This window comes from Mirounga leonina, unplaced genomic scaffold (genome assembly GCF_011800145.1).
Source record: "Mirounga leonina isolate KUSES-001 unplaced genomic scaffold, KU_Mleo_1.0 Mir_481, whole genome shotgun sequence".
Lineage (NCBI taxonomy): Eukaryota > Metazoa > Chordata > Mammalia > Carnivora > Phocidae > Mirounga > Mirounga leonina.
Genome location: NW_023270773.1, coordinates 3,455,137 through 3,468,991, shown reverse-complemented (window position 1 = coordinate 3,468,991; position 13,855 = coordinate 3,455,137). Strand labels below are relative to the sequence as shown.

The following is a 13,855-nucleotide window of genomic DNA, read 5'->3' as shown; positions in this document are numbered from 1 at the left end:
CAAAACTCTCTAAACTATAAAACACACTAAGCCATTGTGTTTAATTGTGTACTATTATTAAATATTAACACTTTTTAAACCTACCAAGTTCACCCCAATAGTTGAAAATGACATCCAATTAAACTTTAAGAGCAGGTAGAATATTCTATTTGATGTTAGCAATTATATCTCTAAATAATTATATATTCTTTACTGTTATAGACTGAATGTTTGTCTCCCCCCGCCAAAAATTCATATGTTGATATCCTAACTCTCAATTGTGATGGGAGGTGGGACCTTTGGGAAGTGATTAGGTCTTGAGGGCAGAGCACTCATGAATGGCATTAGTACTCTTATAAAAGAGGCCCCAGAGAACCCCCTCACTTTTCCACCATTTGTGGACACATTAAGAAGATGGCCATCTGTGAGCAAAGAAGCAGATCCTCATTAGACATCCAATCAGCCAGCACTCGATCTCAGACTTCCTAGCCTCCAGAACTGTGGGAAGTAAATATTCGTAGTTTATAAGTCACCCGATCTATGACATTTTGTTATAGCAGCCCAAACAGACTGACATTTTCTGAGAAATGTAATGGGATTTTTAAAATTGGGGCATTCATGTTAGTTCTTTTGGTAAGTAAGCAGTTTTAAAGTAGTGGAATAATTGTTTTTCTTTTTAAAATATGTAAGAATTTATACATCCAGGGTGCCTGGGTGGCTCAGTTGGTTAAGTGACTGCCTTCGGCTCAGGTCATGATCCTGGAGTTCCAGGATCGAGTCCCACATCGGGCTCCCTGCTCGGCAGGGAGTCTGCTTCTCCCTCTGACCCTCCCCCCTCTCCTGCTCTCTCTCTCTCATTCTCTCTCTCAAATAAATAAATAAAAAATCTTAAAAAAAAAAAAAGAATTTATACATCCAAATGAGTGTTGTTCAAACTAGTCACCATAAAACCCCATGTATATACAATTGCAATTTTTAATTTTTAACTAATACACACAGAGGTAAACAAAACAAAAAGGTACCCGGTGAAATACTCATTGCCCTCAGTTTCTCAGTTCAGCTCCCCAGAGACAACCAGTATTATAGTTTTGTGCATATCCTTCCAGAGATATCCTTCATATATACAATCATTGTTTTATCTATGAAATGGATACATAGGTAGAATCAAAACAAAATTTTATGGCCTGCTTTTCCACCACTGGTACTATATCTGGGGCAAATTTCTATGTCTGTGAATAGAGATCTACTACATCGTTTTGGTTTTGTATTTGTAATAAACTTTATTGAAAAGTACCCAAGTCAAAGTTGTAGCTAGATGAAATATCACAAAGTGAACACATTCTGGTAACCAGCATCCAGGTCAAGAATTAACTTTTTGGTTCCTTGCTTTCCAAACTTAGTTTTTGTTTCTTTTTCTTGCCTTATTACAGAGGCCTGTGTATTCAACACAGTGTTGAATAGAGGCAGAGACAACAGGCATCCTTGTCTCATTCCCAATTTAGAGGGAAAGCTTTGGATATTTTACCATTAAATAAATTATTTGCTGTCAATTTTTTGTAGATACTCTGCCAGACTAACAAGTTATCTTCTGTTCCTAGTTTGCTACAATTGTTTATCATGAACAGGTTTTGAATTGTAGCAAGTGTTTTTTCCACTTCTGCTGAGAAGATTATATTATTTTTCTCCTCTATTCTGTTAACACAGTGAATTGTTTTGAATGTTAACTCAATCTTGCATTCTTGGAATAAACCCAGCTTATTGAGGCATACCCCAAATTCCTCTCTAGAGGGGCTGTATTAACTTTTGTTCTCAGCAATATATGTGCGAATATGTGTTCCCTAGCCTTTCATGGTTGTTCATGGTGTTTAAGACTTTTTAAAAATTTGCCAAATAGGTGAAGAAGAAAAAGTATATCATTCTTGTTTTAATTGGAAGTTCCCAGATACTGGTGAGGTTGAACATCATTTCATATACTTAGTGGCCATTTGTAGTTCCTCTTTCATGAATTACCCATTCGTATTCTCTACCATATTTCTTCTGAGTAGTTTCCCTTGGCTGTCAGTGTATAGGAGTTCTTTATACATGACACAAATTTCTTCTTTAAGTCTAATTTTTAACTTGATTTCAGTCATATAAATTTTAAATTTTGAGGTCAAATTTATCAACCTTCCTTTTCTTTTTTGTATCTTGTCTAAGAATATACTCCCTAACTCATAAAGATACTCTGTTTTTGGGCGCCTGGGTGGCTCAGTTGGTTAAGCGACTGCCTTCGGCTCAGGTCATGATCCCAGGGTCCTGGGATCGAGTCCCACATCGGGCTCCTGGCTCAGCGGGGAGCCTGCTTCTCCCTCTGACCCTCTTGTCTCTCATGTTGTTTCTCTCTCGCTCGCTCTCTAATAAATAAATAAATAAAATCTTTAAAAAAAAAAGATACTCTGTTTTTTTCTAATAACTTTGTACTTTTGTATTTTACCTTTTTTTAATCCACATGGAATTCATTTGTAGAAGTGCCATGAGGTATCTTATTGATTTTATAGTCAGTCAGTATTCTTTCATTGACTAGTTTTGACTCCAAATGATTCTGAACACATTTCAAAACTCAAGTTTGTATCAAAGGAGCATGGTTTAATATGCCAAAATAAAAGGGTTTTTTTTTAGTTAGGTAAATGGAATTATGGGTGTTTTTGTGCCTTTTAAAAAATATTTTTCTTTAGGGCACCTGGGTGGCTCAGTCGGTTGAATGGCCAACTCTTGATTTCAGCTCAGGTCATGATCGCAGGGTCCTGGGATTGAGCCCTGTGTCAGGCTCTGGCACTCAGCAGGAAGTCTGCTTAAGGATTCTCTCTCTCCTTCTGACTCCCCCACTCACTCTTTCTCTCTCTCTCTAAAACAAGTAAATCTTTAAAAAATATTTTTTTCTTTAATGTTAAGCTTGTATAACACTTAGGATATTGAGAGATAAATGCCATAGACTATGAAGAAATTTTCAAGTATGACATTTTATAAATATTTTGTTGGCATTGTAGGAAAATGAATATTAATTTGTTTTAATCAAGATTCTTAAGAGAGCTTGTGATAGAACTTTAGTTCAAAACTAGTATAAGCAAATAAGTACCTTCTTGGCTCATGTAAGTAAAAATTCCAGGGGCACACTACCTTCAGTGATGGCTAGATCCAGGGTTCTGAATGAACCAGGTAGACAAGAGAGCTTCAAACTGTTAAACTAGCTTAGAGCCCTAAAGAACAGAAGCAGACAATTCTGGTTCCTTAAGCAGAGGACTCCTGGGACAGATTCCAGTAAGCCCAGTTTGGGTCTCATATCTATTCCTGACACATCAGTTGTTGCCCATGGGACAGAGAGCATTGGCCAGGCCTGGGGCATGTGCCAGATTGGAATGGTGGACGGTTTGATGAGGCCCACCTAAGCCACACAGGATGGAATGCAACTGGGAAGAGGGGTTCTGCTACCAGAAGTGGGAGGTGGGGTGTGGGCACACAACCATGATTGTCCACTATACTCATTTCTCTTTGGAAGAGGTGATGTCTTTTCTTAGGCACATATAGTCTTGACTATTTTTCAGTCCATTGTGCTTTTTATACTAGGTACATTCAATGAAACTAGGTCTCACTTTGTAATCTTGGGTCTTCAAACATGCATTACTGTATAGTTTAAGGTACTGATTAATTTTATGGTGTTTTAAGCCTTTCAGAAAGTGGGAGGATACCAGGAGCTATTGCAGAAATACCCAGACAGTAAGGCAAACCTAATCCATGAAGGAAATTGGACTGCCAAGCCGGAATGTTTTATTCCTCACCTGGATTTTTTCCATATCTTCCAAGATCCCATCACTGGAGACCTCCCATGGCCTGGAATCATCTTTGCCATCTCCACCCTCTCCTTATACTACTGGTGCACTGATCAGGTAACTACACGTGGTGCAGCTAAAGTGACTGCATTGGAGGCTGGTGGTCCTCAGTGCATTCCAGGCTTTCCCAGTCTCTACAACAACAGGCAACAGTTGGCCTGTCTGCACTCAGTGATCAGGGGTCCCTTCCAGTCTTTATTTATTGCCTAAAGAACTTGATAAGAAATTCTGTTTAAAAGGAATTTCACAGCCCCATCTATAACACATCAACTATTTTCATTTTTTTCTTCTTCTTCACTATCATTATCTAAAAAGCACAGTCTTTTTGGAATGTAAAATATGTCAGTTCTCCCCAACTGCATCCATAAATTAAATGCAACCAATCAGTATTTCAGTTGGATTTTTTAAGGACTCAAACTTCTTCTAAAAAAAATATGGCTCACTATCAATGGTAGATCATTAAATATACTGTGAAATATTCATATAGTGCAAAGGCAATAAAGAAATAAAAAGGAAGTACAGCTACACACAATAATATGGATGATCTTCAAGCTTGATGCCAAATAAAAGAAGCGAGACACAGATGCCTAGGCACTGCATGATTACATTTTTATAAAGTTTACCACAGGCAGTGCTAACTTATGTCATTTAGGAATACACAGTAAGTGGCAAAAAAAAATTATAAAGAAAAGCCAGGAAGAAATAAAGTCATGAAAGCAGTCATTTCTGGAGCAAGGGAAGGGGTTGAGATGAAAAAATAAGTCACATGCGGCAGCATTATTTATAATTACCACAAGGTGGGAAACAACCCAGATGTTCACTCATGAATGAATAAATAGAATGTGTATCCATTCATTGGAATATTATTCAGCCATAAAAAGGAATGAAGTACTACACATGCTATAGCTTGAATGGGTCTCGAAAACATTATTCTAAGTGGAAGAAGCCAGACACAAATGATCATCTATTGTATGATTCCCTTTATACAAAATGTCCAGAGTAGGCAAATCCATAGAGACAGAAATCCAATTAGTGCTTGCCAGGGGCTGGGAGAGGAGAAATGGAGGGGGGCAGCTTAATGAATATGGGTGTTCTTCCGAGGTGATGAAAAGTTTTGAAACTAGAGAGAAGTGGTGATTACGTAAGATTGGGAATGCAATGAAGGCTACTGAATTCTTTAAAATGGTTATTTATATAGTACATGAATTTAACCTCAATTTTTGCAAAAAAAAAAAAAAGAAGAAGAAGAAGAAGAACCACAGAAAGGCTTCTGGGGTACCTGCAATGTTCCATCTGATTTTGGATAGTTGTTATAGTATATGCTCTTAATGTGCTACAGTGTGCTTTCATGTGTTATATAATGATTTTTTTAAAAAAATGATTTAAACATTTTATGGAAGAAGAAAATGCCACAAATCACTAGCTCAAGTTTGAAACTGAAGAACAAAGGGGGAGAACTTGCCAAACCAGATTTTAAACATCTACAAAGTAGCAGCAATAAATACAGTTTGAAACATCCAAGAATAGACACACAGACTCCTGGAACAGAATAAAGAGGTCAGGCAGATTCTTGTACTTATAGGAATTTAGTATGTATCCAAGAAGGCTTTAGAAATCAATGGGGGGAGATACATACTCTTTGATGTTGTTAGAAGACCTGACTGACTATTAGGAGTAACAACACTTCTCCCCCACCTAACACTTAGTACAAAGGTGGACTTTGGATGGGTTAAAGACTTAAATGTGGAAAGTAAAGCTAGATATTTAAGGGAGGATAACAGAATATTTTTGAGACAGAGTGGGGGGAGTACAAATCATATTGATTTGATCACATTACATATAAGTACTTTTTAATAAAGTACTATAGACAAAATTGACAGATGACAGATTAGAGAAGATTATTAGAAATGTTTATTATGAACAAGAGACTAATAGCAAATCCACAAAAAAAAAAAAGGAGCTCCAGGAGATATGTGGACAAAAGATAATGACAGGCAATTTATTAAAAAGGAAATTCAAACAAGCATATAACCCAGTTATAAGGGAAGTGCAACTTAAAACCACAAGAAGACTGACAAAAATTAGGAAGATTGATAATGCCAAGTTTGGAGAGATTGTGGATGTTTAAGAATCCTCGTGTACTCCTGGTGGAAGTATAGACTGGTGCAATGTATTCTGGAAGGTAATCCAGCAGTATTTGATAAAAGTAAGTATATTGTATTCTCGGCTAGCAGTGGTGTTCCTTGGAAGCTACCTAAAATATCCTCATGCAAGTTCATGATGGACTATATATGAGGCATTGATCACAGTGTTGATTGTGCTTGTTACTCCAAAGTGGGTAGATAAAATGGTGGGGGGGGGCAGTAATACTGTGGAATACTATGCAGTCATAGGAGCAATGGACTAGATGATACATAGCAACACTGATAGGTCTTTAAAATGTAGTGAATGGATGGACAAGAAACAAGATGATATCCAGAGCAGTAGCTCTGGGTTTTTTTAATTTGTATTCCTGCCCATCTATTTATTATATGTTTAATGATGCTACTTTACCTAGAAGATAAGAAAAATCTTTCTATATTTTTCTTTTCAATTTCTTCTACAACTTTAAAAGTTGCCCCTGGCCTTCCACATCTGACAGTGGGTAAACTAGATTTCCTGAACTACCTCCCAAAACAAAATGTTCTAGTTATACTGGGTAAAATGTAACAAACATCTTTTTATAGTCATAGCAAAGCTCATAAGAAATGAAGAAAATCTCCGGAGACTGAAAAAAACAAAGAACTGAACTTAAGAGAGTTAAGCTGGCGGGAACACTGATGGTGCCCTGACAGCATTTACCAAGCTGGGATTTCCAAAGCTTAGATTTAACTGGCCAGGTGAGAACAGGAGAAAGGCCTTGAGTTCATGAGTATTGAATAGTGAAGGCTGTAACCTCAGTGAAAAGATAGACCAGGAAAATATCTGCCCACTAGCAAGGAGAAACAAAATGCCCCAACCTGAGTCCCAGGAGGAGGAAAGAAGTCTCCCCTGAAGATTCACAAGGTCAAGTTGGCCTTCCTATACATTTGGGGTTTTAATTTAAAGTTTTAACTTAACTTAATTCCCTGTATGGTCAGGGAAACCCCATGGGAAGAAATGAACATAAACTCATCGAAAATTTTTACATACCAACCTGGCTAGAGTAACGGTGGAATTTCCCTGGAGGGATGCACCCTCAACCAAGGTCTTGCAGGATTCCCATAAATAAATGCCTGCTCAACATGAGCCTCTAAACCAAAATTAGAAAATATAGAAGAATCAAACCACCTTGAGCAAGAAACAGCTGAATTAGTACCCCCAAATTTCAGAAAATCAAGGTATTAGATACCAAAAACAAACAAACAAACAAAAAGCATGTTTAAAGAAATAAAAGGAATGCCTTGGTGGCTCAGTTGGTGAAACATCTGCCTTTAGCTCAGGTCATGATCCCAGGGTCCTGGGATCAAGCCCCACGTTGGGATCCTTGCTCAGCGGGGATCCTCCTTCTCCCTCTGCCTGCTGTTCTCTCTCCCTCTCTCTCTCTGTCTCTCTCTATCCCTCTGAAAAATAAATAAATAAAATCTTTTTTAAAATAAAGAAATAAAAATGGAACTGAAAACCTTAACGCCATTCTATCAAAAACAGATATGAAAACTCAAACTTCTAAAAATGAAAACTATGCTCATTGAAATGTGAAACTTAGTAACTGTTAAAATAGCAGATTAAAGGGATGCCTGACTGGCTCGGTGGGAGGAGCACATGACTCTTGATCTCCATCATGAGTCTGAACCCCACATTGGGTGTAGAGATTACTTAAATAAATAAATAAACTTTTAAAAAATAACAGATTAAACACAGCTGAAGGGAAAAAATAGTCATCTGAAAGCAAGAACTGAAAAAATAGCACAAAACTGGAAAGTGTGAAAGAGAAACAAAGTGACATGGAAGAGAGAATCAGGATTAAAATACACCTCATTGGAGTTCCAGAAGAAAAGGAGAGAGAAGCAATATTTTAAGAGAAAGTGGCAGAGAATTTTTACAATTGCTGAAAGAGCAGGAAGCATCAGATTCCAGAATCACAGTGAATCAAGCAGAAATAATTTACAAATCCACACAAAGAAATGGAATGAAACCATAATGAAAGTTCAGAACATCAAAGACGAGGAGAAGACTTTGAAAGGCACCTGAGAGGAAAGATTACTGATAAAAAGAAGACAGTTATGCCAGCAATAAACTTCTCAGCTTCAACAATGTAACCCAAAGGTAGGGGAGTAAAATTTTCAAAGTCATTGAGGAAAATGTCACCTCTAAAGTAAATGCCCAGCTGAGGTCTTATTCATGACCAAGGGCAAAATCAAGACACAACCTTCCCTAAAAAAGGACTGAAAGATGTAAATAAAGAAAAAGGAAATACTCATGAGCAAGAAGGAATAGTTAGCAAAGATGTTAACAGGTACATGAGCAAATGGGCTGAAAAATAATAATTACAAATACAAGAAGTGAAAAACAGGACAAAACTAAAATATTGTACCACTGTTTGGAGTTAAATCTGTCTGTGGACTCTAAATTGTTCAGAAGGGTGAGGATGTTGATTTACTTTAGACTCGAAATTGTGTCTATGTGAAAATTTTAAGGGTCATTATTAAAAACACAGAAGTAGTCAGGTGCCTGGGTGGCTCAGTCGGTTAAGCGTCCAACTCTTGATTTCGGCTCAGGTCATGATGTCAGGGTCATGAGATCGAGGCCCGCGTTGAGCTCCACACTCAGCGTGGAGTCTGCTTGAGATTCTCTCTCTCCCTCCCCTCTCTGCCCTCCCCCACCTCAACTAACTAAATAAATAAATCTTTTAAAAAAAACACAGAAGTGGAATATATAACTTCTAACTAGTACAGAAAATGACTTAAGAAAAATTATTAATTAAAAGAGAGGCAAACAAACTGATGAAAGGAAAATTGTTAACTTTCGCCCACTACCATTTTAAACAATAATCCTCTCCTTGCCCCACTTTGTAATATATGACAATATACAACAGTGCTTAGAGCTTTCTACATGGGATTTCTACATTGCCTTTATAATCACCCTTCCCTCAGAACGAGAGTCACATTTCTGCCCTTGCCCTACTCCTTCATCCCCTCCCTTGAGAGACCATCTCTTATGTGCATGGGACTAAGCAAAGACCAGGAAGTGCAGCCTGGCTGCCCACCCCTACCTGCTCTGCAGAAGCCCAAGTACACTGAGCCATTAGCAACAGGATGCCAGTGGACCTCTCAAGAAGCAGTACCTAGTGCTTGAGGAGAACCACTTTGGGGTTCTTCCTCCTGGTATTAAAATGATGCACTTGAAAAATAAAGAAAACCTAAAGAGGAAAATGACAGTCCTGCCTGTTAATTTCACCATGCCAGCGTGAATCCCTATTATGTCAGTTTATTCCTGTGCACTTTTTTCTCAGTGTAGAGTCTCGGTGTATAGGCTGCTGTTGTATCCTGTATGCCTCTTAGTTACTATCACACTGTGAGCACTTTTCCCATTATCTAAATTTTCTTCAGAAACATACTTTTAGTACATACATAATATTGCATTGTTGTGATGCACTGGACCATGTCTTTATGCACTTTCTTAAATGCTTCTCCACCTGCCAGCTATACCGTTCTCTTCGGCCTGAGCGCACACTGCTTATGGTAGGAGCACCATGAAATGGGTTGTGAAACATCTCCTAGGAGATTTTGCATTTGAAATGTCTATACTAGTTCATTTCAATTTAGATGAATGAAGTCAGTCCCAGTTCTAAAAACTCTTTATGGGCCAGGGACCCACCTTTGCTTTGATTGATGTCACAAGGACCCTCTTCCTTCTGCCTGGCAGGGGCAGTCTCTGGCCTCTAGGAGGGAGTCTTGTCCTTGCCAGGGGACAGCTTGTAAGCACTGTGCCTCCGTAATTGGTGTGCAGTGCTAACAATGAGGCCAAGGTCATGCACACCATTCCCATCCCCTCAGGCAACTGTGCACTGAGCAAAACATGCTCATTGGTCACATGTGCCTCCCCTGGCCCTGGATGCCCTGGAGATGCCTGGATGATTGGGGTGAGCAGCTCAGCAAAAACCCACCAGAGGGCACATCCTGCTGCCGCAGCAGGTCACAACTGTCCTGTCACTGTGCTGAGGTGGCCCAGGCTTGATGCACTCTGCTAGAGCCATCACCCCCTCCCTCACCCATCTGTGTTTCCTTGGCAGATTTTTGTCCACGATGCCTGGCAGGGAAGAACATGTCTCACGTGAAAGGCGGCTGCGTCCTTTGTGGGTGCCTGAAGCTGCTGCCCATGTTCAGCATAGTGATGCTGGGAATGATCAGCCATGTCTTGTTCCTGGGTAAATCCTTAATTCTGATGTGTTCACACTGATCAACTTCTCTTTTCTTAAGAGAGACCTTAGAGAGTATTTGGGGTCATCAGGCCTCCCACAGTATGGGGATTGAGATGCCCCAGATTGCTTTCAAGGGAGCTAAAGGGTTCAGATTAAGAGTGCAGCCAAACAGAAGTCTGGCAGAGACCGTGGATGTAGGTGGCAAGACAGAAATTCCATGAGAGAAGTTCAGATAGGGAAGAGCCGACCAATGTTCCATGCAGCCAGAGCCCAGTCTCTGCCAGGGCTTGGAGGCACAATCTGCAGGAAGGTTACTTGCTCCCCTTGAATTGTGTGCATCAGCATGGCACACGTGCCAGGCACTGTGCTGGGGACCTGACAGATGCTGTCACTGCTCACTCAGACCTTGAGGTGGGCTTTTGTAGCCTCATTGAACAGATGAGGAATGTCAGAGGGGGAGCTCAATGTAAACCCCCAAAGTGGGTCTGACTCAGGCCCATGTTCCTTCCATTAACTGCTAGCAAAATATCTCTGTTTCCCTTAATGAGCTATCATAACTCTGTGGATATATCTCATTCCCATTTCAACCTAGTTTTACTAGCTGTACTGTCTCTCAGGGTATCTGGTTTGTTTATTCATTAAACCTACATGGAGCACTTTTTCTGATAGGTGCAGCCACGGGGACAAAGCAGGTGGCTTCCATGGGAGTCTTCTGCTGCTGAACTTTGACAAGGCCAAACAGAATGTAAAACACTGGTTACTGCTAAGTAATATGTGTAGGAGACATCTCTAAGCCTAATTCATCCTTCAGTCTGCCCCAAGACATGCCTCTTTTTTTTTTTTAAAGATTTTATTTATTTATTTGACAGAGAGAGACACAGCGAAAGAGGAACACAAGCAGGGGGAGTGGGAGAGGGAGAAGCAGGCTTCCCACCGAGCAGGGAGCCCGATGCGGGGCTCGATCCCAGGACTCTAGGATCGTGACCTGAGCCGAAGGCAGACGCTTAACGACTGAGCCACCCAGGCGCCCCCATGCCTCTTTTTTTAATCCTAACTCCCTTCCAGCTTTAACAGAGAGAAAGGCTTTGTTTCAACATTCCCAGATTTGGTCTTTGGCTGCCAGGTGGCATTTTGGGATGCCTCCTCATAGGTTAGGAAATATGCTATTGTGCTCTCTAGGACCCCCAGAGTGCCCTGGGCTTTGCAGACCTGCCTCCCCACCCCACCCTACCGCACTCCACAGCACGGATCGCCCTACTCACTGAGGAAGGAGACCCGACAGAATCATATGTACCTTGGACTCTAGAGAGGAAGCTGCTAAGGGAGGGGGGAAAGAAAGAGTGGGTTTCAAGAACCCAGACTCTCTCCAGCCTTCTGACCAAGGGGTGAACAGAGTTGATGGAATGCACTGATGGGGAGCCCTTAGGGTGAGAAGAACCTGGAACCACTTGTCTCTAACCCTCAGAAATGGCCAGACTCACATATCCATTTGCACATGCCAGGTGTATAAAGCCAGAAAGCCATTTATCACGGAAGCTTGGCACCTGTCCATGTTCCTGGAAGAGTATGCTTTTCCAATAACCAAAATGCTCTTGGCCCTAGATTCTGGGTCTCTCCCCTGGCCAGAGCTGGGGGCCAGACACTGCCAACTGCCAACGTGTGATTCTCAAAATCTGGTTTTCCATGTAGGCCACTGTATTATTTGGGGTTCTTGGTTGAACATGATATGTACCTTTTTAGCTCCTCTTCCTTCAGAGCTAGTGTTACCCTCAGGCCATCTGGTGGCAAGGTGGTTGCCAGCAGCACCAGGCCTCTATCCCACAAGCTCAACAACTCCCACCAAGTGTTTCCTTCCCCAGCTGTTCCAGCAAAAATTCCAGATGAGTCTTAGTGAACTCACTTGAGTGATAGGGACCGGTCATTGTGGCCAAGGAGAAGGAATTTCCAGAATGGCCAGGCCTGGTTCCTGGGCCCTTCTTACACTACCCCAAGTGTCACAGAGGTTCTGTTACCCAAAGTAGGAGGAAAGGAGAGTGGGCAGATGTAAATGGATGCAGCTGCCCCTGAGTTTTTAGTCTTCCTCAAAATGTTTGGTAACCAGTGCTTAAGCTGGAGAACTGTCCCCAGTCAAATAGCTTGCTCTACCCATAAACCAGGGCAATATCCTGCTTTTTCGTCATCTAAGTTGATTTGTCGTTTTGGGGTTTTTTTCTCAGATGGTAACTTTATATCCCTAATTTAAGCTCCTGAAGGACATATCACATTCACTCCCTTTACATCCCTTTGTCCAGAATTTCTTCCCAAATACTCTAAAGTAACACCCCTATGAAGGCTAAGCAAGTAAGGTTATGGGTTGCTCACACATTAATAGGGGATGAATAATCTGTCTGCTTTCCTGATACCCAGTGGCGGTCCCTGAAAGGCTTGTCTAGGTCACATTGACATGCTTGGGGTCAAGCAGTAAATTGGTAGAAGCACTGATTCATCTGGCTCCTAGGCACCTAATTCCCAGCCCCGAGCTCTTGAGGAGTGTGTAGGATCATGAATTGGAGCAGTCACCAGTAGATCAAGAATCTGACATCCACACAGGATTGCCCACTTTGCTTCCCTTTCCCTCCACTCAGATTTTAGAGCTCTAAGGCTGACACATTGGTATGACTGTGATCTCTCTTACAGATAAAGTGGCATGTGTTGTACCTTCAATATGTGAGAAGTACTGCGGCATCAGAACTGGGTGCAGCTCCATCGCCTACCCAGTGCTAGTGGTAGAGCTGCTGCCTGAACCATCTCTTACCTTCTCTTACCCCACGATCTGTGTCCCCATTGGAGCCTGTGCCCTCAGTCTTTAAGTGGATGGTTAGGAGCAAAGGAGCTGAGGGTGGCTTATCTACCAGGCAGCTCATCTTTCTGGGTAGAAATGTTGGCTGTGCAGTAGGGGGGATATCAGTGATGTAAAGGGAGTCTCGCTTGCCCTAAGGGAAGGAGCCGGGCCTCCTCCCTCTTCATTTCTCACACACTCACACAAGGTGCACATGCTCTCACACAGCCTGTGCCCACGATTTGCATTGTTCACTTCCCAGGCTTAGCTCGTGCCTTTGCACATTCATTCCACTGGAGGGCTCCACTCTGTGCTAGACATGGTCCTAAGCCATGAGAATGCATTGATGAGCAAGACGTAGTCCCGCTCTCACAGAGCTCATGTCCAGTGGGGGCCTCGAGAGATGGGTAGCTCACCACCAGGGAGATGGCTTTCACTGCAGATTGACAGTGAGCCCATGCATTCATCTCAGCTGTTTCCCCAAATCCCAGAGAAAAGGCCAAACAAAGAGTATCATTTTTTTTAATCCCGCATTAACTCTGAAGACCAATAGGAGCTCTAGAGATCAAAGTTGAAACATTTCCATAAAAATCCAGTAGAGATGGGAATCTGACCCAAGGAAATGCCCACGGTTCAGAAAGGAAGTTGTCCACGTTCTGCAGCTAAGCCTGTCCTTGAGCACCCTGGGCTTTGAGTGAGGGTAGGCTGCAGGGCACTTGAAAGGAAGTAGATGCAAGGACACCAGCCTTTGCCTGGCCAAGTAGCCCACCGAATACAGTGGGGGGCCTTGCTGCTGTGGGCCTCCAGCTCGGG

The 13,855-nt window shown here is 41.5% G+C and overlaps 1 protein-coding gene across 1 annotated transcript in view; it reads left to right on the top strand.

Moving 5' to 3' along the window:
* Positions 1-13,855, top strand: part of LOC117999758 (sodium/glucose cotransporter 1-like) — a 60,357-nt gene that overhangs the window by 30,614 nt on the left and 15,888 nt on the right. The window contains 3 exon segments of the mRNA XM_034989096.1: positions 3,682-3,915; positions 10,096-10,230; positions 12,901-13,011. Coding sequence (XP_034844987.1) covers positions 3,682-3,915; positions 10,096-10,230; positions 12,901-13,011 — 480 coding nt within the window.